The sequence below is a fragment of the Fukomys damarensis genome, unplaced genomic scaffold (assembly GCF_012274545.1).
Source record: "Fukomys damarensis isolate Sample0158 unplaced genomic scaffold, DMR_v1.0_HiC HiC_scaffold_21, whole genome shotgun sequence".
Lineage (NCBI taxonomy): Eukaryota > Metazoa > Chordata > Mammalia > Rodentia > Bathyergidae > Fukomys > Fukomys damarensis.
In genome coordinates this window covers 16,773,187-16,797,072 of record NW_022900933.1, presented here as the reverse complement: position 1 = coordinate 16,797,072, position 23,886 = coordinate 16,773,187, and the positions used below count along the sequence as shown (strand labels likewise).

The 23,886-nt window shown below is 48.6% G+C and overlaps 1 protein-coding gene across 1 annotated transcript in view; it reads left to right on the top strand.

Annotated features, from left to right (window-relative positions):
• Ltbp2 (latent transforming growth factor beta binding protein 2) overlaps positions 1-23,886 on the top strand; it is a 110,352-nt gene that overhangs the window by 55,009 nt on the left and 31,457 nt on the right. The window contains exons 5-10 of the mRNA XM_010645640.2: positions 3,094-3,278; positions 4,670-4,840; positions 5,327-5,533; positions 6,253-6,536; positions 7,720-7,822; positions 22,557-22,631. Of these exons, the coding sequence (XP_010643942.1) occupies positions 3,094-3,278; positions 4,670-4,840; positions 5,327-5,533; positions 6,253-6,536; positions 7,720-7,822; positions 22,557-22,631 (1,025 nt within the window). The remainder of the gene's footprint in view (positions 1-3,093; positions 3,279-4,669; positions 4,841-5,326; positions 5,534-6,252; positions 6,537-7,719; positions 7,823-22,556; positions 22,632-23,886) is intronic.

Below are 23,886 nucleotides of genomic sequence, written 5' to 3'. Positions count from 1 at the left end.
TTTTTTTTTTTTTTTTTTTTTTGAGACAAGGTCTCTCTATGTAGTTCAGGTGGGCCTTGAACTTGCAGCAGTATTCCTCTCTCGGCCCCCCAAGTGGGGAGATTACAGGCATGCACCCCAAATCTGGCTCTGCCATTTAGCTCTTACTTCTTCAACACAGCAGTAAGTGGCAATGCATTGGGCTCAGAGTACTCTGGTTGCTAAAAATGTATTGATACCAGATTAGACACTTAGTCCTTTATATGTAGAGATGCTTGAGTAGCAATGACAAGTTTTGTGGTTTGTTTTTTGAGTCCTTTTATTCTGTAGATGAAGAGGAAAGAATTCTAAGTGACTCAGTCACATGTTCTTATTTGGCTTGAGGATGGGAGTTAATCCAAACTGTAGTTAACCGTTTCGTTTCCTTTTGTTCATGCAGTTTTAAAATTCTGGCATACTTTTCACCTTGTAACTATTTATTTGTTTTTGCAAAGAAAAAAGAAAGGTGCATGGTCTCTACTTTCCCTTAGCCCTCTCAGTAGCCCAGTGAGGCAGAATAGGTAGCTTCCTATTTCACTGATGGGAAACCTGGTTTTTAGGGAAACTCAGTGATTTGCTTGCGGCCATGCTGCTAGGAAGGAGCAGAACCAGCACTTCCTTCTTGTCTAAATCTCATCCTCTCTCCTCTATGCAGCCAGGTCCTATGTACAACAAGGGAAGTCAAGGTTTTTTTTTAATTCATTCTCTTCTTGCAAAGCTAACCAACTAGCCCTTAAGGAACTTATACTCGGGAATCTTTATGCCATTAGTATTAAGTTCCAATTAGAGGAACAAGTTGATAGCAGCAAAAATATAATGATAACAGGTTACCAAGAAAGACCTTGTTGAGTTTCCATCATGACCACATTAGAAGGTTCTCCGCCAAGGTCAAGTACAAAATAGCTCAGAACATGAGCTATTGCTTTCACTTCTGAGGGTGCTTCATGGTGAGGGCACTAATTTGAGCTATGGTACCAGCCTGTAACCCAGGAGAAGGCTCCCAGCAATGCAAAGCTCCTCAACCTCTCTCTCGGGCACTCTCTTGGAAGCCATGGGAAGAATTTTGCTTTCTCAGTAGTGGGTTGTGCTGCGGAGCAGGTACCTGAGGCCTGGACTCTGCACTCTACCCACTGTAGCTCTAGAACTTCCACAATAGCTGGCAGGACCTCTCTCCTGCTCCAGGCCCCAAACTTGGCAAGTAATGGAAGATAAATATTTGCTACAGGTAGTCCAGGAATGAAGTTGGGAAAAGCTTGAGGGTTGGGGATAGGTACTGGGGAGAATGGGTGACCAGGCTCTGACATTGACTTCTGAAGAAAGGAATAAGAAGGAGCTTGCTTATGGCCTGGACATCTGGAGTCAACACTGGGGTAGCAGTGGGGAAGAGAGGAAATCCAAGACTTTATCCCAGTTGGGCAAGGAATCCAATTGGGAGTCTGGGGGAAGGACCTAATGGAAGTAGGAACATAATTGAGGTCTGGGCTGGTTTGCTAGGTGGCACAGAACAGTTTTGGAGTCAGGCTGCCCTGGTTGGCATCTGGGTGCCCCAGTTTATCTATTGTATAATCTTGGGCAAGTTCTTAACTCTGCTTAGTTTCAATATCCACTGTGCTCAGTACAGAAACTTGTGTATACAGCAGTTTACACACAATGGGGCAACACACTTACAATAGAGACTGCCTTATTAGAATGGCCTGCCTGATAATAGAATAAAGAGAATCTGTTCGAGTGGATGAGACAAACAATTCAGTTAAGATGTCAAAGCACGTGAGCAAAAAACTGTCATAAGTAGTCAACAAACTCATGAACAAAATTTCAACTTCAGAAGTTATTTTAAAAAGGGAACTAAAGGCAATATTGAAGTATAACATTTTATTGCTTATTAACAAAGTCAAAAAAATGCTATACTGATGAGACTGTGCCACTGCATGCTACATTTATACTTTTTGAAGTAATTTTGATTTTCAGAAAACAATACATCAGTGTGTATTAGAACTATAAATATTTATCACCTTTGATACAATCATTGTAGCCCGAAGAACTGAATTAATCCTAAAGTAGTAACCCTTTTTGGAATATTTATTATTAAAAATTCAAATACAGAATAAAATAGTATAGGTGAATCCTCCCATAAGTAAAAAGTGTATTATTTGAAAAATCCAAATACGGAGAATAAAAAATGGTACATGGAATCCCTCTAAAGGAATATTTTAACAGAAGGGGGAAAAATCATATGTGTAAAAAAATAGCCACAGTTAAAAATTAAAAACAGAATATGACTAAGTTGGGCCAGGGATTTGGCACAGTGGTTCTGCTGCCTGCCTTGCAAGTGGAAGGGCCAGAGTTCAATCCCTGGTACCACAAAAAAACAAAAAACAAACAAACAATATGACTAAGTTGTGATTCATCTGCAGATTGATTGTCTTAGGGCAGTGAAGATGATAAGTAGGAAAGAATGTGGAATCATATATAAAATGTGATCTAATCTTAAATGAAAAAAATAGAATTTAAACTGTATCAATAGCAAAAGTTGAAAGGAAATAGATAAAAGTATTTGCTGTGTTGGGGGGAAGATGAATTCGTTCTCCTTGAACATTGTTCTTATATTATTTTTTACAACAAAACTAAATGAAAAGGAGATTCTAGGCTCTGCCCCATAGGCAGTCATATAAAGGCTCGTATTAAAAAGTATCAGAATCCAATTAGGAGGCTGGGGAAGGACCCAGGACTTGGCTTCAAGGCATAGGACTTTTCTTCAGGTCAGGAACTGGCCCAGAAATGGACTCTCAAGACTCCCAGAATGTCAGAGCTCCAATGGGGCAGGCTGATCCCTTTATTCTGCAGTCAAGGGGCAGAGAGGCTGAGTGGCTTACCCAGCATACTCTAGCAAAAGTCTGGCTCATCCACATAGGGTGGGTATGCTCCCAGGGATGGCTGATCACCCTCATCTCTCCATGGCCAGGAGTCAGCCAAACTGAAGCTTTGTTGCAATGCAAGGATAGGCAGGTGACAGCCAGGTGAGGGGGTCAGAGACACAAGTTTCTGGGATGCAAACCCCTGTGGTTGTCTCCATAGGACTCTGAGTGCACTCAGCCAGACCCACCCTTCCCAGCAGCATTTGGGGCTGTCCCGGACCGTCCGACGTTACCCAGCCACTGCCACCAGTGGACAGCTGACTTCCAATGCTCTGCCTGCAGGATCTGAACAGAGGAATGGTGCCCAGCAGGCAGCACATCTGGACTACCTCTCATCCCCCCGGGGTAAGGACACACTGCCTCTGGGCCTAGAAGAGCAGGCCATCTAAATCCTGGCCACTCTTTGCCTCACCTCTGCTTCTTCCTCCACTCTGCAGGAGAGGCTGAGTTGTCTCTCATTCTTTCAGCCAAGAATTTTGAGCCCTTTCTTTGTGCCAGGCCCCAAGGTGCCAAAGTAGCTGATCTGGACTTGGTCGCTGTTGAGACCGTAGGACACTGGTTGCTGTTCCTCTACCAGTCTGTCATCCCCTCCTGCCTTTGCTTCCTTTGCATCTCACTTTCAACCTCAACTTCCAGGCCTAGACCTTTCCACCGCATCCTTCCTGCTAACCTTTGCCCTCTTGGACCTACCAACCCGCTGCTTCCGTGGCACTAACAATGGACTTCTGCTTCTAGGAAAAAACCCTCAGCATATCTGAATTTGCACCAGAGCATACACTTCGTCTTTGCCTACGTCCTTTCCCTGTCTGCCTGAACATTCTTTCTCCCTTCCTTAGAGTGGCTGCTCCAGGCCCGCCTAACTTGCAGAAGCTGGGAGCTAGCTCCTCTCCACCTCCTCCATGCACAGGCAAGCTTTTTATCTGCATGTGCTTCTCCACTTCCTGCCTTTATCCCCTCCTCAACCCTCTGCCTCTGGCCTCCCTCCCCACACTGAATTAATAGCCCTCCATGGTATTTCCACTGCCTCTACCCTTGCTAACTGCAGTGACTTCTCAGCTGGTCACTTGCTTCCCTTGCACACCACTAGTCCTCCTACCCTTCCTCTTTGATATCTTGCTAGAAACTTTTCAGTGGCTTCCCCACCACCTGCCAGATAAGGTGCCCAATCCTGTTCTGGTAATCAGGCCCCACAAGACCTGAAATCATTCCTCAGGTTTTGTCTTCTTCCACTTCTTCTTGGAAGCACTCCTTTATGTTCCATTCCATGCCCTTGGGTTCAAAGCCGAGCTGTCGTTGGTCATATGAAAATTGCTAATACTCGGTCATTTTAACCTATAAAAATGGCAATTTCTGAGGACTCAATCTACAGTAATATCCATTTAGAGGGTTGAGAGTTAATGTGCACGAAGTGTGAGCTCAGTGGCTGCACCTCAAAGATGTTACCTACAGACTGAGTGTGGTGACACACACCTGTAATCATAGCACTCAGGAGGCTAAGGCAGTAGGATCATGAGTTCCAGCCCAGCTTGGGCTACATAATGAGAACCTGTCTGTTAAAAAAAAAAAAAAGTCTTATCCTGCCACACTCTGGACTGGCATCCTGTAAGTACTCAACAAATGCCCTGGGGATGTCCATATCTCCAGTTCCATGTTCCATAGCCCTTTCTTACCAGGCTCTGGAGGTCACAGCTGTGCCTCTCAGCCCTGCCCCCTGGACCCAAGCCCTCTGTCCGCAGGGCTGAATCTCACGGAGAAAATAAAGAAGATCAAGATCGTCTTCACCCCCACCATCTGCAAGCAGACCTGTGCCCGTGGGCGCTGTACCAACAGCTGTGAACGGGGTGACACCACCACCCTGTACAGCCAGGGTGGCCATGGGCATGATGCCAAGTCTGGCTTCCGCATCTGTGAGTCCCTTTCTCCTCAAATGCTTCCTGAATGGTCCTGGGGGTTGGTTGGCAGAAGGGACAGCCTGCCCTGGACTGGAGCCCAGCTCCTCTATAGGAAGGAAGCCTTCCCCTGCTCCTGTCCCAAACCACACAGAGAAGCTGTGTCATCTCCCATCCCTTTCCCAGCCTGGTTGTGTGACTCAGGCAAGTCACATACTTCTCTGAGGCCAAGTTACATAACACTGAGAAGTGAGGAGGAAGTTCCCAATGAGGCCACTACCCTGTGTCCTAGGTCACTGGGGGCAGGGAGAGACATGGAAGGGGTTTTTAGAAGGGCCAGAGCTGATTATTATCTGCCCTCCTTCACTCCAGAGCCTCAAGGAAAGTCCCTGCTTTTCAGGGCCCCACGGGCCGTGCACATTTGGGTGCTTCCCAATTTCACTGGCTAGCCACATGGTAGTACTGCGGTTCTCCCACCACAGATCTCCTTGGTTGATGTTGTAGATTTCTGCCAGATCCCTTGCCTGAATGGAGGCCGCTGCATTGGCCGGGATGAGTGCTGGTGCCCCACCAACTCCACCGGGAAGTTCTGCCACCTGCCTGCTCCGCAGCCGGACAGGGAACCTCCCAAGAGAGGCTCCCACCACAGGGCCCTGCTGGAAGGCCCTGTGCAGCAGTCTACCTTCACGCTGCCTCTCTCCAACCAGCTCGGTGAGTGCCACCAGGGAGGGCGAGCACTGTTACCTCCTGTGCTGAGTGGGGACCGGAAGCATCTCCCACCCCGAACGCATGGCAAATCCTTCTCCTCCACTGGCAGGCTCCATTCTGACCCCTGAGCTTCTCTTTCTCCTGCCAGCTCAATGCCTTAATATGTTTCTCCCTAGCCTGTGCTGGGAAAGACAAAGCAGTGTAAGGGCACTGCACATACAGATTTCAACATAAAATGCAACACCTCATTTTTCCTGCCTACTATCAGTAGATGCCAAATTAAGGATCCAAAAAAGAACTGAAGAATGCTGTAGGAGTCAAGGGGTGGAGGTGTTCTGGGATGCTCAGTGGAGAGGATGGCCCTCCGCTAGCCCATGACCAGTGGGTAGCATTTGGTTCAGTAGAGGGAGCAACGCCGTGAGCAAGAGCACTGAGGCAGAATGAGGTTGGGGTCAGCTGCTGGAGCTCAGAGCTGTGCAGGAGCATGGTGGGTAGGATCAGGGGGGAATCTGAGATTTGTAACTGAGGGGCCTTCCATGAAAAATCTGCCCTTCGTCCTTCTCTCATGGGAGAATTGTTGTGGGGTTCCAAGTAGCTGAAAAATGGAGGGGAGTTTTGTAGAGATAGCCAGCCTGCCTGGCCCAGGGATATGGGTGTTTTTTAGGGCGGGGGTGATAAAGGGGCCTTGTTTCCTGGCTCTGACCTCAGCCCCCTGTGCCCAGCTTCTGTGAACCCCTCCTTGGTGAAAGTGCACATCCATCATCCACCTGAGGCCTCTGTGCAGATCCACCAGGTGGCACGGGTGCGAAGCGAGGCTGACGGGTTCCTGGAGAACAGTGTGGAGACCAGAGCCCCACCCCGGCTCCCTGCCAATCCCCGGCACAGCCACTGGGACGGCAACAGCATCTTCACTCGATCTGGAGAGCCCCCTCAGACACCACCCCAAGCGGTATCCAGGCATCAGGGACTGCTGGGTCGGTGTTACCTGAGCACTGTGAATGGACAGGTGAGAGAGCAGCCCCGGCCTCTACCCAGGAGGCTTCTAGATCAGCCATTGCCTTTCCCTACCCCTTTCTCTCTCCTGGTCTTATGAATGAATGAATCCAAAAGAGGGCCGGGAACTGGGAGTCTTCACACCTCAAGCCTGAGCTCATTCTGGACAGACAGCTCACCTGTGTCTGCTGACTTCCATTTCCCAGATGGGAGGCTGGGTATGTAGCTCAGTGATGCCATGACTGCCTGGCAAGCACAAGGTCCTGAGTTTGATCCCCAGTAGCGGGAAAAGAAAAAGATCTCATTTCCCAGATGGGAAAACCCAGAGCATAGAAGAGCCTGAGAATACAAAGGCTGGGCTTCCTCTTACCCTGGCCCGCCCCTACTGTTGCCAGGCAGCCAGAAGTGGACCAAGGAAGTCCTTCTGCAGAAGAGCTGTCACCAGCATCCCCAGGCGAAGGCAGCCTAGATGTTTGGCCCCAGAAAAATCCTGGGCTCTCTGCAAGCTGAGCTACAGTAGGACTATTAGTGTTTGGTGAGGAGTTTGGTCTCTAGTCTCAACTAGGGTCACAAAGATGTGGAATTGGTGAATGCAGGTTGCACCCTAAGCCCTGGTGGTGCCAAGATGAGAGACACTCCATTTCCCCAGGAGGTTTCCTCAGCTCTTGATGGGAGATCGGGTTGGACACCCAAGAACAAAGCTGAAACCACACTTGGGGTGTCTTCTCTTAAGACTGCAGTTTGGAGTTTCTGAGGTCAGGGGATATGAGAAAGTGGGTAACCAAGAGATAAGGACTGGAGTCCCAGGTCCTCCCTGGCCTTGTGATGTCTCCAAGCTTGGGGCCCCACACACTGGAGGGCCCTCACACCGGACTTCCTTGAAGGGTGACAGAGGAAAGCTTATCCTGTGGGACTCTTTGTGGGGGGCTGCAGTTTGCAGAGCTGCACAGGGAAGACTGTTTGCCTGGGTTGTGCCCCCCTCCAATATGAGGTTAGGGTCTGGCAGATTGGGCACAGCTTTCTCTGCCTCCTTCCAGTGTGTTGGCTGAGCCCTTCTCCCCCAGCTTGGAGGCATCCTCTGGCCCAAGGGGAGAGGGCTAAATTCTATGTCCCGGGCTTTCTTGGGACATTTCTGTACACAGCAAGGGAGGGAGATGGGGGGGGAGGTTCCCAGATGTCCATGGCCTCTTTTTCAGTGTGCCAACCCCTTGCTGGAGCTGACTGCCCAGGAGGACTGTTGCAGTGGTATGGGAGCCTTCTGGGGGGTGACCTCATGTGCTCCATGTCCACCAAGACCAGGTGAGTTCTGGTATCAAAATCCAGGGTGTTGGGGAAGCTATCTCTGCAGGGCCTGGCCTCTGCTGCAGGGCACACCCTCCACCCCACCTCATCACAAAGTTTTATAGGCCAGATAGGTAGAACAGGCAGGTAAACATGGAGGCCTTCCAGGTCGGCCTTGCCAGAGACTGGGTGGTGGACCAGACCTCACAGCTCAGCCAGCCCAGCTGCCAGGCCCACTGATCTGACTGCCTGCCTGGGAAGGGCCACTGCTTCTTCAGTAGATTTTAGGGATCTTGTCTAGTGCTGGGTCTCTGCACCCTCCTTTCCCACGTGCACCCCTGCCCAAGTGCCAGAGGTCTTGATTTGGTGACTTGGTATTTCCTTCTTTCTCTCCTTGAAGGGCCCTAGGCCTCCTCCTGACCTTCTCACCTCCTGCTTCTGTCTCGTAGTCTCTGAACCAGGGTGAGCTGTCTGTCCAGAATGACCTCAGCCTTGAGGTGTGAAGACTCCAGTTCCTGGCCCTTGTTTGGATTCATTCATTCATTCAGGCAGCAAATACTCCCCAGTCACTCGTGTATGTCAAACCCTGAGGATTCAGGAGTCAGCAAAATTAGTCCTGATCTCAGAGGTCTGGTCTGACATCCAGGAAGGGGTGACCAGGTACCTCTTTGGATTTTGCCTGCTTAGCCTGTCTTCCCCTCAGGCCTCATTCCTGGGCCGGGGCCTGAGCCTGGACCTGGGCCTGGGCCTGGTGTGTATTTCTTTTGCTAGTCAGCAGTCAGCTTGGTGAGTTGGCTCGGTGGGGGATCTGGAGCAGAGCCCAAAGGTAGGAGGGGCAGGGCTGTTTCCAACATCAGACTCAGCAATGGAGCAGTGACTACATTTTCCAAACCAGAAATAAGTGCAGAAGCCTTCATGGTGTGATAGAATTTTTAGGGAGGCAGCAGTGGGTAGCAGTTAACTTTCAGGCTTCAACATCTGACACATCCAGGTCCTACCCAGTTCCTACCCTGCCCACTGATCTCTCTGCATAGATGCTAGCTGAAGAGAGATGATGTATGTGCTTAGCACTAGGTTAGGATACAGTGGCTATTACAGCTCGCCCTCCATCTCTGTGGCTTGGATTTCTGCAGTTTCAAACAACTAGGGGTCAAAAATATTCAGGGGAAATATTCTAAAAAGTTCTGAGAAGTAATAATTTAAATTTACCATTGCTTCTAGGCCTTTTGGCTAAGATCAAGTGGAAAACTTAAATTTACTTTGCACTGAGAACCATGCTAAATCTACCCAAAAGCAAGATGTGTAGTCATGTACTTTTATACCCTTCTGTTTCTTAGCTCCTCAGTCTGTCTCCAGCATTCAATGGGGTACTGTTTGCCTTATACTTCATTTTAGGCCTACGATGGCTGCCTCCACACCGAACATGTGTACCGAACAGACTTTTTTCTTGTCATGATTCCCTAAAGGATGCTGTATAACACTTCTTTACATAGACTTTACGCCATGTTAGACATTATAAGTAACGTCGAAATGACTTAAAATATACAGCAGCATTTGCATAGATTATGTGCAAGCACTGTGCCACTTTACGTAAGCTTAGGATTTGAGTATCTTTGGATTCTGGTAACTATTTGGGCCCTGTAACCAGTTTATTATGAATACTGAGGGAAGACTGTACCATTATTATCATTGTTATTATTAGAAGGTGTGTTGGTACTTTTCCACTGCTGGGTCAAAATCACTGACATACACAGTTTAAAGGAGGAAAAGTTTATTTTGGTCATGGTTTCAGAGGTTTCAGCCCATGGTCAGCTGGCTCCAAGGCAGAAACATCATGGTGGGAGTAGCTGGCAGAGGAGAGTTGCTTACCTCATGACAGCCAGGAAGAACAGAGGGTTGGAAGAAATGCATCGAAAGCTTTGCCCTTCAGAGAGATGGCTCCAGTAACCCACTTCCTCCAAGTAGGCCCCACCTCCTAAGAGCACACCCAGCTGTGAATTCATCAGTGTGTTGAACCATCAATGAGGTTATCACCCCAAGATCTAACCGCTCTCCAAAAGCCCCACATGAGCCTTTGGGGGACATTTTGGACCCAAACCATAATAGAAGGTACCCTTAAGAAAGGGAAAAGAAGTTCAACCTACTGATGCGTAGAACTGCTCTGCATCTCCCCTACAGGCCAGACATATTTTTGACACTTTTTTCTTTCCTTGTTTCCCTTCCTCCTTCCTGTCAGGCTCGTTCTTGAGACTTCTTTTTATATGTCACATTCTCTTTAGTCAACAAATACTTAAGATGACCAGCGCCCATTTGAAGTGGCCATGATATGTGCACAGTGGTGAATGAGGTAAAAGCAGTGCCTCTTTTCTCCAAGCGTACAATCTAATGGGTGCCAGAGACAGTTGGTGGGCATCAGAAAAAAAGTGGCAGTACAGCAACTGGACAAGTGCTGGAGGACATAGGGACAGAGACATTGGAACCAGGCCACTCAGAGGTCCTGAAGCACCTTTTCGCAAATGAGGAAAAGGAGTCCTTTCCATTTGTTAAGAACCATCTTGAGAGTGGGAAGGGCTCATGCAAGGGACAGAGCCAGGATCAGAGGGAGCAAGGTTGTGCCAGGGTCTGGGAGGGTTCCCTGGGACCTCAAAACTGAGCCCTTGGTCCAGATCAATGTTGGGGCAATCTTGTATTCATCCTGCGGATAAATACTTCCTCAGCTTCCTCTTCAGACTCAGCACCAAGGCTAGGGAAGTCTTTAGCTGGCCCAAAAGGTGAAGGCTATGCAGAAAAAGCCTAGGGGATACCAAGTTGCACTGTGTCCTTGATGCCTTTCTTTTTTTTTTGAGACAGGGTCTCACTATGTAGTTGAGACTGACCTGGAACTCACTATGTAGCCCAGGCTGCCTCAGCCTCCCAAATGCTGGGATTACAGGTGTGAGCTACCACACCCAGCATTTTGTTTTGTTTGTTTGTTTTTGTTCTTGATGCCTTTTGAAGCATTCCAGTGTAGGGCAGAATGATCCTTTAAGATCTGATCATCAGTGAGCAGTCACTGTAGCAGGTGCTTTGCTGAGTATTGGAGAAATGGAGGTGAACAAAATTAAGTGCCTGATAGGCTGATGGTTGTGGGTCAGAAGGAGTTAGTGAGGAAAGGAAAGACATCCAGCACCATCTCCAAAACATGCTGAAGCAGTTACCCTGCAAGGTCATGAAATTGTCCCAAGACCCCCAGGAAGAACAGATACATACTACTTAAGTGATATTTAAAGGGTGCTGTTAAATTTTGACAATTTTAAACATTAATATGCTGGGGCAAAAATGCATATTAGAAGCCTAGGAAGAGACAGGTAAAATTGGTTTGTGGGTGGTGTTGTACAACAGAATGAAGTGTTATGAAACTAGAGAATCTGACAGAAACTTAGACACAATGCTAAGGGGGCTATTAGGGTTAGGCTGTGTCCTCAAAATTCCCTGGTTTTACAATATAGGAGATTTCTAAGTACCTAAGCATTATGCCAGGCTTTGTATCCTAATTTGTGAAAAGGGCTATAAAGAATTAATTGAGATAGGTCTTTCATTACACAAAGAATTTACAGCAGTATATTTCAAGAAGAATATATCTCAAGGGCTGGGGATTAAGCTCAGCGGTTACGCTGCCTGCCTCGCAAGGGCTTGGTCCCAAGTTTTATCCCTGGTACCAAAAAACAAACAACAACAACAACAAAAACCCAATAATAAAAAAGAGTATACTTCAAGAATTTCAAGGTAATGAGGAAATTAAATATAATGTGAATTATCTACATAAAATTTTGGGCAGTTTAGACTTGGAAGTCAGATTTTTTTTTTTCTTGTAAAAGGGCTGGTGGGCCTGGGAATGTAGCTCAAAGGCAGGCATGTAGCTCAAAGAGTGCCTGCCTGGCAAGCACGAGGTCCTGAGTTAGATTCCCAGTACCAAAAAAAAAAAAAAAAAAAGTGGAGAGAAAAGGGCTGGGGATTTAGCTTAGCGGAAGGTCCTGGATTCAGTCCGCAGTACCTCAGTCACTCAATATTGAGAAAGAATATTCATGGGAATTAAGTCGCAGTAGTTACTCTCAGTTGTATACATTGTCCTGTTTGTTAACCATTCAGCAGACAATTGCTGAGTGCCTGCCCTGCACCAGTGGGCACAAAGGAAAGTGCTGAAATTTGAACAAACAGATATGGCGTGAGTGAGCTTGAAACAGTCCCTGGCATGCATGCACTGCTGCTCAGTAAAAATCAGATCTCTATCCTTCTCATCTAATTGTGCATTATTGTTATCATTTTGTATTTTTAGAATCTTAAGCTACCACTCTTCTGGCTATGAGACCTTGGGCAAGTTACTTAGTGTCTGTGCTGCTGGTTCCTCATCTCTTAAATGGACATGATAATTGTAGTGCACAATTTATTGGGTTAGTGTATGGATGACATGAATAATTGCAGAGAACCCAAGACACTGGGAGAAATGCAGGTGTGGATCCAATATATCAGTTGAAAAAAAACAAGGTTATAAGTACAGTTTCTACAAAAAATATGTAAGGGTATTCTCTATGACAGGAGGGTCATGGGAAGGGGGTGGGGAAGTGTGAGGCAGTCACTTTTTTTTTTTTTTTTTGTGGTACCGGGGATCGAACTAGTCACTTTTTGGTTGAAGTCAGGTGATGGACTTCTGCACTGAGATTTAGTACGAGAATAAAATGTACTTCATAAAAAAAAAAAAAAAAGAACCATCTTCACAGGCATATAAATGTAGGATAGCAATGATTCCCTTCAATGTGGAGCTTTTTTGCAGTACATCTGTATGTGATAAGGAAAGGAGCCCTAGCTGAACTGGCAAATTAAAGCTTCATAGAGGAGGTAACAGCCAGGATGAGATCTGAAGAATGATTAGGGAGATAGGACAAAGAAGTGGGCAAGGATTTAACAACCCAAGGAATTGCAGACACAGGTGAGACCATGAAAGTGAGCATCATTTCCTAAAGCAGAATGTGTCTGTTGCCAGGCCCTGCTCAGCCTTGGTTCTCCTGAAGAAACACAGGCGTACCTGAAGGGCCAGGTGGGGCCAAGACTCCCAAACCCTTTCTTTAGGCACATTCTGGTTCCCAAGAACTGGCCCAGGCAAACCAGGCCTATCAGCCAGCCTTGGGCTGCTGCTGGCCAAGGTGCTGACCTGCCCAGGAACCTCCTGGCCCAGCAGGGATATCTTAGGAGGAAGCAGCAATTTCATCCCAGTGGCAATTCCAGAGCAACCTGAGAGGCCGGAGATTTAGCTCAGTGGTTCCGCAGCCTGCCTCTCAGAGCAGCCTGAGAATCTCCTCCTTGCTGTCTTGGTCCTGGGTGCTGCCATGGTATTGCCTCTGGAGTCTATAAATATAGAGAGAGTGGGCCCAGCTGCTGATAGCTGGGAGTGGCAAAGGGAAAGATTGGTAACTGTGGCTGAGGAGCAGTGATCTGGAACAGGGCCAGCTTCCACTCAGCAGGATCCCGAGGCCTTGAGATGCAGCTCACTGGGTGGGAGACAGCACATAAGGTCCTGAAGGGCTGGTTTTTCCTCTTCAATTCACTAGAATACTTTGACAGGATGTTAGTGACCAGATACTTGTCAGGTGATAATGGAATGAGAGTCAGAGTCATCCTGAATTCCTCATCAAATCCCCCAGAGTCTAACTAGAAACCAGGCCACAGGGATCTGCCCTGCAGGCTGTAGCAGCCCATTAGAAATTGAGAGGTGCAGGCTGTAAGCCCCACAGCCAGACAGTGGTGGTCAGGGAAAGATCCTAGACCTGCACCCTTCAGCCAGGGCCAGTGGGTGCAGTGGCCATGTCCCCAGACCTTAGAGAGTTAACTGAGTACAGGGAGTCCTCATTTGGGAGAGTGGGGAACATAAGAGAAGGCTAAAGCCTGCCCTTCAGGGGCTATCTACCAGCCAACCAGCCCTACTCCTGTCCTAGCTGTGAGCCTGCTTCCAGCACCGCTGGCCACCTCTGTCCAGGTGGGCTCTGGACCCTAATGTAGTGGACGTGTTGCTGCAGCCCATGTGTGTATGGGGGTGCAGGGCACCAGCTGCCCCAACACACATTCAAAGCTCAGCCCTGCCCTCCTACCCTGCTACCTTCCAGTTTGTGGCCTCCCGCTCTCCTTCCTTCCCTTGCCCTCTGTATTCAGCACAGCTCAGCATGCCAGGCACCAGGGTACAGAGCCTGGAATGCAGAGCATTCCAGCACACTAAGCAAAAAATAACAAAGACCAGGGCAACATAAACATTTAAAATACATGAAAGTGCAGCTGGGCACCAGCTAGAGAAGGGGCAAGACGTTGAGGAAACTTGTTTGTGTTGACCATGTGCCAGACACCTAGCTCCACACCCGAGCCTAGGGCCGGGGTGTGGGGCTGTTAAGCAGACAGGACAGGCAAACTACTGTGCAAGCATCAGAAGAGGAAAAGACAAGCTGCTGCTGGGTGGGTTTGGGCATGCTCGGCAGACAGGCAGGACATCCAGATTCCAGAACATTCTTGGCCCCGAGCCGCTCTGCCTCTGTTTCTCTTCTGATGAAGTAGGACTGTGCCTTGCAGGAAAGGCTCTGTCATCCTCAGCAAGGTGGTCTGGCAGAATCGTGTGGAAATAATATTGTAGTCAACTTGGGAACCATGTAACTTTGTGGCTGTCTCTCAATCCCCTTTGGTCTTTTTGGGAGTCCATGCTGGGCTCTCAAATAAGGTCACTGCGGAACGTTGCTATTTCTGACACTGAAAAGGGCTGCCTTGTAGTCTCCGTTGCATGGCACAGACAGAGATCCCTTTTCTTCTGAGAGACTTCCCCTTCCTCAGGGAGACGGCTCTAGGAGTCACTCTAGGCTGCCTGTGGTTCTTCTCCTCTCCCTTTCCTTTGACTGAGACCTAGTGTACTCCCCTATAACCTTCAAGACTTTAGCTGAGCCTGGTCCTTCCTGAGAGTTAATGAAAGGTCTGAGCCCAGAGCCTCTTCAGCGTCCCCACCAGAGTCTTGGGAAAACAGCTCTCAAAGGCCACATTGATTGAGGACACATTTTTAAGTTTCCATAAAAGACAGACATCTGGGTTGACTAGAAAGTTGGCCACTGCCCCATCAGGCTTGGCACTGGCTGTGTCAACCCCGAGGCCCCTCTTCTGGAACAGGCGGGGCTGGCACACGACTTGAGGCTCGCAGTGGTGGGCTCCAGCTGTTTGCCACGAGATCATCTTTCCCTCAGCCTGGCCTGGGATGCGTTCCCTGGAGAAGAGCCCCTCCCTGCATCTCCAGGGAGAGCCAGTTCTCTCTCACTCTGCCCCTTCAAGGAATTCACATTTCCCCCCTCTAAAAACAAAACTGGCCACAGTTGCTGAACCACTACTACACTGTGCTGGCCCCACACCTGGATCGTCCCATTGAATTTGCACTGGCGCAGGCAAGCAAAGGAGAATAGAACTCAGCTATGGCTAAGGAACCTATCCAAGAACATTCAGCTAAAACAAGTGAACCCAAGACTCAAGCCCCAGTATGTCTGATGCTCAGCTGACCCAGCTGTCCCTCTTCTTTCTGAGAAGAACTGGGCCTGCCTGAAGGAAGCAAAACTGAGGATATCAGACTGGAATTTCATAGCCCAGAGAGTGCCCATGAGGACTGTAATCAGGAGTCAATCATGCACAAAGGACAACACCTTTCAGGGAAATTGGGTTGAACCATCAGGCAAGTTAGCACATAAAGCAGCCCTAAGACATGGTCCAAAAATTACCAAGCAGAAGAGAGCGGGTTTGTTCCAGTGTAGATGTTTCTGGTAAGCAGAGCTCAATTTGAACCTGAGCACGAGGGACAAATTATGAGAAATGGGAGGGATACTGCAAATGTGTACTAATAGAAATAAAAATTAAAAAATGTGCTGGAGGGGCTTGGGCATTTTTGCATATGACTGTAATCTTAGCGTTCTGCTAGGCTGAGACAGAAGGATTATATCATGCACAAAGGACAACACCTTTCAGGGAAATTGGGTTGAACCATCAGGCAAGTTAGCACATAAAGCAGCCCTAAGACATGGTCCAAAAATTACCAAGCAGAAGAGAGCGGGTTTGTTCCAGTGTAGATGTTTCTGGTAAGCAGAGCTCAATTTGAACCTGAGCACGAGGGACAAATTATGAGAAATGGGAGGGATACTGCAAATGTGTACTAATAGAAATAAAAATTAAAAAATGTGCTGGAGGGGCTTGGGCATTTTTGCATATGACTGTAATCTTAGCGTTCTGTTAGGCTGAGACAGAAGGATTATAAGTTCTAGCTCAACCTGGACAACTTAGTGTCTTGCCAAGACCCTGACTGGAAAAAAAAAAATGATTTTTAAGGCAAAGGCTCTGGGTTCAATTCCCAGTACAAGGAGAAGGAGAGGGAAGAGTGGGAAGGGGAGGAGGAGGAGGAAAGAGGAAGAGGGCCGTGAGTTTAGCTCGGTTGTGCCACTGCCTGCCTCACAAGTGCAAGGTCCTGAGTACTCCCCAAAGGAAAGAAAGAGGAAGAAGAGGAGAAAGAGGAGGAGGAGGAGAGAGGGTGAGAAAATGGGTCTCAGCAATAAAATGTGTCATGCCTAGAAAAGTATAAGCTCTACATCGTAAGAGGTAGACCTGTTAAGGACAGACTTAGCAAAGGACTTGGGAAAGACAGATTTATTTTTGAGAAAGTGAGAGTTTACATATATGTTTGAGGATTTACCTGAAACTCAACAGAAAGAAAGCTTTGCTTTGCTCGGGTCCTTACCTGAGCCATGAGGAATGTTCTAGGTGTAGCTCTGAGATACGAGCCTTGGCAGGGGTGGGGGACAAGGAGCCTTAGGGCAAAGCACAGCAGCAGTGTCATCCTTGTCACATTGCCATGGATAACCACTGTTTATCCCAAGCACTTAAAAGTGCCCTATCACAGTAGGCATTGGGTACCACCGTGCCCATCCCTTAGATAGGGAGGTTGAGGTCTGTCTGATTCCGGGCCCTTCTCTTAAGTCTCTCTGTAATGGCTGCCTGTGCACTGGGTTGGGGGGTTGGGCTTTTGCTAAACCAGAGGACCCCCTGGGGAACAGCTGCACTGGGTGGGGCTGCTGTCCTCTGGGACTCTAGGTGACTCACCCAGTCCCCTGTCCTGGGTGATGGGATTTTCAGAGTTCCAACAAAGCAGTGCCCCTGTGTCTGGGTGGTGTTCTGACAGCTCCTTCCAAGGAACTGGAAATCTCCTGGGAATGCTCCCAGGCTCAGTTCGCCCCCGCCCCACCCTGCAGGGGTGGCATTCATGACACGCAGCGTCTCTGGCCTGCAGGGTTCTGGGATGTGCTGGGGCCTGAGTGTGGCTAGGTGGCTCCCGTGTAAACCAGGGGTCACCCAGATCCCTCTCCCATCGCTGTTGTGATGGTGCCCCTCTGGGGAAGCAGTCTGAGGCTGTCTTTGAGGGGATGCCCGTCCTCACCGCAGACAGCCCCATGGCACCTTGCCAAGGAGAAGCATATGAATAATGCATGTTGCTAAAAAGTGTGCAAAAACTCTGTTGTGCTCAGAGTTTTACCTGTTTATTTAATGTCTACAATAACCTCATGAGCAAGGACTTGTCATTCCCGTTTTAGTAATAAGAAAACTCAGGCTCAGAGAGTTGAGTAATCTACCCAAATCCACCTAGCTAGTGGCAGAAGTGGGCCTGCTGTCTGTCCTCAAGACTGGTGGTGGAAAAGAAGAAGGATGGAAGGAAAGAAGGAAGGAAGGAAGGAAGGGGAAAGGGGAAGGGAAGGGAAGGGAAGAACTGAGGAAAGGAAGCAGGAACTAAGCCTTAGGAAACATCTGCTGGGACCGTGCCAGGCACCATGCTAGGTTTAGTCTGATGCTAATTGTTTCAGCAAAGCTAATTTTCATGACAGTTCTACAAACTGAGTTGCTGTCCACTTCTACAGATGAAGAAATTCAAGCTGAGGGCTGGGGATTTAGGTTCCACCAACTGCCGCTTGCAAGGTCCCAAGTTCAATCCCTGGTACCCGCCCCCGCCAAAAAAAATCAGGCTGAAAGAGTGTAAGAAATATGCTTCAGGTCAGGGTGAGTCTGAGTGGAGCCTGGCTTCAGCTGTGGCTCTAGCTGGCCAGCACCACATGCTCCATCTAGGGGAGTGGACATTCCTCTCCAAGTACCTGCCTGAGGCTTGCAAATCTAGGGGCCAAGGCTCCAGCCTGCTCGCCTGTCCCTGTGGTGCCCAGCTCAGCCTCATGGCCCATGTGTGCGCAATTTAAAGACTTAGCAAGAGCAGCCATATCTTCCTGCTGTCATCGCAGGCTGAGACGGGTGGGCTTGTAAACAGCCCTGCAGCCAGACCCATGTCTTCACTCTCTCCTCCCCAGCTCTGCTCTTGGAGCCGGGCAAGACTGTCTCCCATAATTTGTTTGCCTTTACTGAGACCTCCTTGGAGGTGCCCAGCAGCTGACAGGAGGAGTTAGGAGGGCAGGCTGCAGCCAGGGGTCCTTTGTTCCTTTCCCCACTCTGTGAGCAGTGAGGATACAGCAGTTGATGTCCAGGACCAAAGTCAAGGGCCAGAGTCATGATAAAGCCAAAGCATTTGCCAGGGGCCAGTTGGAATCATCCTGAATTCCAGGGAGTCTGACTTCGAAGAAGAATGCCTGTGAAGCATAAAGGGCAGGTATGACTAACTTTTCTGGTGAGAAAATAATGCTGCATTTTGTCCAGAATTTCTCCTATGAAGCCAGGCTGACTGGGATTGTAATCTTATGTCCATCCACCAGTTGGGTGATATGAGACACGTTTCTTACGTATCTGTGCCGTAGTATGCTCATCTGTAAAATGGGAATAAGAAGCCAGGTGTGATTGTGCATGCCTGTAATCCTACCACTCTGTGAGGCTGAGGCAAGAGGGTGGCAGGTTTGAGCCCAATTTGGGCAATTTATAGACTTAGCAAGGTTGAAAATAAAAACTTGAAAAGGGGCTGCAGATGTAGTTCAGTACAAAGCCTTTGGCTCAATCCCTAGTACTGAAAAAAAAAAGGGGGGTAAGAATAATAAGTACTCCAGGCCAGGCACACTCTGCTGTGTTATCTTTGGTGTTTTGTTGTTTTTTTTTTAATTTGAGACAGGGTCTCACTATGTAGTTGAGACTGACCTGGAACTCACTATGTAGCCTGGGCTGGTCTCAAACTCACAGCAATCCTCCTGCCTCAGCCTCCAGAGTGCTGGGATTACAGGCGTGCGCCACCACGCCCAGCTTCTAACATGGTTTTTCTTATATGAGAAAATCAATATATAAATAAAGTGCAAAATAAAAGACGGGTGATACAAAAAAAGAGAGAAAAGTTATTGTAATCCAGCGTGGACAATGTATCTAAAAGTGTACCTTGATTTAATGTAATCATCTTATGTGTTTTATATATTTTTGGCCTATTAGTCTACTTATTAATGCATATGTTTTATAATAATTAACTTTGTAAGGACTTATAAAATAAATAAATGAATCTGATGCTGGCCAAATGGGAAGTAGAGGAGAAAAGAATTAAGGTGTATTACATACATGTACCAATTCTCCACAATGAAATAATCATTATGTATTGCAAGCATGTATTAATAAAAAATCAAGATTTTTTTCTTAAGTAAAGATTTTTTTAAAAGACTAATAAGTACCTCCAAGAGCTGTTATTAAGTTAATATATTTGTAAAACCTTTATAATAGAGCCTGGTCTGTAGTAAGTGTTATTTTGGTACCAAACCCAGGTCTAGAAGCTCACACCATAAAAAACTAATGTCCGAGAGACAAGTGCTGAGGAGAAGGAAGGATCTTTATTCAGGAGCCAAAGAATGGAGACGTGGGAACTTTGCTCACCCACCAACTTCTCAACTCCAAGAAGTTGAAGGGTCAAAGAGGACAGGAATAAGGAAAAAGAGACATAGGTTAATAAACGGAAGAGATGTTCCTGTCTGTTCTGGAACAGTGGAGATTTTCCAGGAATTCAGGTGCCACCTTTTTCTGCTCCTTTCATGGCCTTGGTGTTTCTGGCCATGGCAGCTGGTAGCTGTCTTTTATCTTTAACAGCAGAGAGAGACTAGGCAAGTCTAGATCGAGTTAACCTTGTATCTTAGTTCTGGACAAAAGGTTTCCCAGATGTTCAACATGTCTACAAGCAGAGCTGAGGGGAATCTGACCCAAAGGCTAAGGCAGCAAAAGACAGAACCAATATGAAAGCAGAGATGCCAAGCCTTTCCATTCTGCCTGAGGAACCCATCTGACCTTGGCAGGTCCAAGGGAAGAGCCAGTGCCTTCAGCAATGCAGCCCTCAGGTCTAGAAAAGTAACCTAGGCAGCTGCTACAGTCGTACCACCTACCGACCCGCCGCCACACCGCCAACTCAGAGGGGCTATTTACAGCGAAGCTGTTGGGAAACTAATGATGTGTTGACCAGCTGTGCGACCTCAGAAATTAGTGATTTTTAAGTCAAGTTTGAGCAAGTGAAGCTAGAGGGTTTTGTAAGTTTTCCCTTTGTTACAATTTCAATTTTTGTTATTGCTGTTTGTTTGCATTTGCACAGTGCCCATACTGTTCCAGGTGCTGGGCTTGGCACTAGAGACATAGCAAAGATGAAGAAGACAAGGTCCTTGTCCTCACATAGCTTACACTTAACTTCAGTGGAGAGACAGGCAAGCAACCAGACAGTCACAACTCAGCATATGAAGTGCTGGGACCTGGAAAGGCCAGTGCACGCTGGGAGCACACAGAGGGGTGCCCCCTCCCCCATCACTGTGAATAACATAGCTCAGGGCTGCGGAATTCTCACTCCAGGCCACAAGACTGTCTAATTTCTGCTTGCTTTCTCCCAAAGGGGATTTGAGCTGATTTTCTGACTTGATCTTACAGAAGCTGGGAAGCAGCCCTCTTGACTGCCTATGGCTGGTGTGAGCAGGGGCACTGATAGCCCTAATTTGAGGTAGAGTTATTGGCCAAAATGGCATTCACCAGGGCCAGGGATTTAACTCAGTGGTTCCACTACCTGCCTCACAAGTGCAAGGACCCGAGTTTGGTCCCCAGTACCAAAAAAAGAAAAAGGCGTTCACCAGACAGTGGCTTTCAGTTATTTCTCTTTAGAAGATGCTTTGACAAAGCATTGCCCATCCAAACCTTTCTCTTCAGCCCAAGAGGAGCACAGAGTCCTCTTCCAAAGGAAGAAAAACTACCTATTGCTGTGTTGTAGTAGTGCATGCCTGTGACCCCAGCTACTAGGGAGGCCGAGGCAGAAGGACTGCAAGTTCAAGGCCGGCCTGGGCAACTCAATGAGATCTTGTCTTTTAAGTTTAAAAAAAAAAAGAGGTGAGATATAACTACTGGGTTCAATCAATCCCCAGTAGTACAAAAAGAAAGAAGAAAGGAGAAGAAAAAGAAAGAAGAGAAAAGAAAAGAACAAGGAAAAGCACATTTTCCAGACTAAGAAACAGCTGTGGCCCCTAAACTTAATTCATCCCAGTTTTTTTCAGGTGCCAGAAGCTGGTTCCCCTCTCACTTCCAGCTCTATCCAAGTTCTCTGCTGCTACTCTCTTCATCACTGAAGAAGCAAAGACCTTTTGCCTAACTTCCACCACCTCTTGACATCAGCAGAGGTGATGCCACCCCGCCTACTGGCTCATCCTAATCTCCCTGACTTCTCTCTGTCCTTTCTGTCTGTCTCTTTGTGTGGTGCCTCTCTTGCCCTCCCTCTGTGTGTGTGTGTTTTTGTGGCCAGAGGCCTGGATTCAACCCTGTCTGAGCTCCAGTCAGCTTCCTTACCTGGGCAAGATCTTTACCCTCTCTGGGCCTTGCTTTTGGTCCTTGATGTTTCATCTGTAGAATGGAGATAAGGAATGCTGCCTTCAAGAGTTATTGTGAGACACAGGCAGGGTAACATGCCCCAGAGCCTTGCAACTCTGAAGTGGTAGGCAGTGTTGACTTGCTATCACTCCTCAGCCCTTGGGCAACTGCCCTGCATTATTCTTTCCCTCCTCATAATGTACGTGGGTTGTATCTAATCAGCTCATTTTCTTTCTTTCTTTCTTTCTTTTGGGTACCCGCAGTCGAAACTCAGGACCTTGAGCTTGCGAGGCAAGTGGCAGAACCACCGAGCTAAATGTATGGCCTCTAATCACCTCATTTTCTGCATCTCTCAGTGTCTCCTCCTCTCTGTCCCTCAGTTCAGACCCCAGGACAGGGGCCCAGATGCTTCTGCCTCAATCTCAGTGTTTTCAGAGTCTGCCTTTACCTCCACAAGAGGGGTCCGCTAGGTGGACCATGCAAACCCGGAGCAAGACAGGCCATGGCAGGAAACCTCCAGCCCCAGCCCCTGGTAACCGTTACAGTCTCTGCTTCTGTGGATTCACCCTTTTCAGAGTCCACATAGAAGTGAGAAGTGCTGGGCTGGGATTTAGCTCAGTGGTTCCGCTGCCTGCCTCGCAAGCTCAAGGACCCTAGTTTGATCCCCACTACCAAAAAAAGAGAGAAATGCTGCATCTGTCTTTCTGTGCTTATTGTACTCAATATCATGGATAATAAAAACAAGGAGAGCTGAGAAGAGCTTACTGAGGGCCAGGTGTTACACCTGCCCGGGGTGATGGCCTGGGGGACGATAGGCTCAGAGCTGCTGAGGGAGCCGGACATCCACATCGCACCCCACTTCCCAGTGTGGGTACCTAGGAGCCCAGGGCTGCTCCAGTGCAGACCTGTCTGTGTCTACCCTCTTCAGCCTCCCCGGTGATGGAAGACGGCCAGCTGGACTGTCCCCTGGGGTACAAGAGACTGAACGTCACTCACTGTCAAGGTAAGGATATCTGGGCAGAGCTGGGCTTGGGAAGGGGACGTGAAGAGGCCTGCTGATGCAGGGGTGACACCACCCCCGAAAAGAGGAACATCTGTCACTGCCTGGCAGCCTCCGCTAGGCACCGCTAAGCGCACGCCACGCGCGTGGGGAGCTGTCCCAGGGGTTAAGGAAGTCAGGGCCTTGTCTGAGAGTGATGGAGTGAGCCAAGGCAACCAAGCCCCGCTTCCTCCCCATCTTTACCTCCCCGACTCAGAGCATGGCCAGGTGCTTCTTCAAACTGTGCTGTGTCTGCCTGTCCTCATGCATCTGTTCACCTCCCAGGCACATCTGGTCTCCCCGAAATGGGAGGGGTTCCCACCAAGGCAGGAGCTCAAGTCAGCCTGAGTTGGAATGCACCTCTGTGGGATTTTCCGACAGAGTAGCAGCTCTTGCCTTCCTCCCACCTGCCTCAACCCACAGCTAGCAAAGGGCAAGCGGTGGGTGCAGGTGGCAGAATGGGGTGCCAGGAAGCCCACCCCTGCCCTGGCTTTGGCTGGCCTAATAGCTCTGTAGACCAGCTGAAGTTGGGGTGATCTGCATTAGAGGGGCCAGGCCCAGGGCGTTTTGGGACAAGGGGTAGAGGAGGAGCTCAGTGGTGGTTTCTCACTGCTGGAGGTTAGGGCAGGTGGGGTGGAACCACTTCACCGAAGAGCAGCTGCGCCACTGAGCAGACACAGGAGCTCTTCTGGACTGAGGGCCTATGTGATACGCAGAGGCCTCCCGCTAGGAAGGGGTTCCTGGGGCTGGCACAGCCAGCGAGGAGCTGAGACAGCTTCCTTTTGGAGCCCTTCCATGAGCCAACAGGTAGATGTCTGCATGGTTTGCTTTGGGTGAAGCTGGCTCGGAGGCAGGGATTGCCCCAGATGGCCTCCTAGTACCCTCTCCCAGATGTTTCTTCAGGAGCAAATAGCCTGAGGAAGCCTTCTGGCTGCCTCTCTACCTTTGGAGTACTAGGCAGCTGAAGGGATTTCAAGTCTGTGGATAAGAAAAGGTGCTTGAACCAGGCAAAAGGGCAGGCCTTAGCTCAGTGGTTCTGTCACCTGCCTCAAAAGCGCAAGGTCCCAAGTTCAATCCCCAGGACCAAAAGCGGGGGTGCAGGCCTTAGGCCCAGCCTCGCCAGGGTCAGACTCTGAAGGTGACTAGTGAGGAGGTGGTGTGGTGAGATCTGTTTGCGCCTCCACTGGGCTGGAGGATGGATGCTGCCTACCGGAGGGGG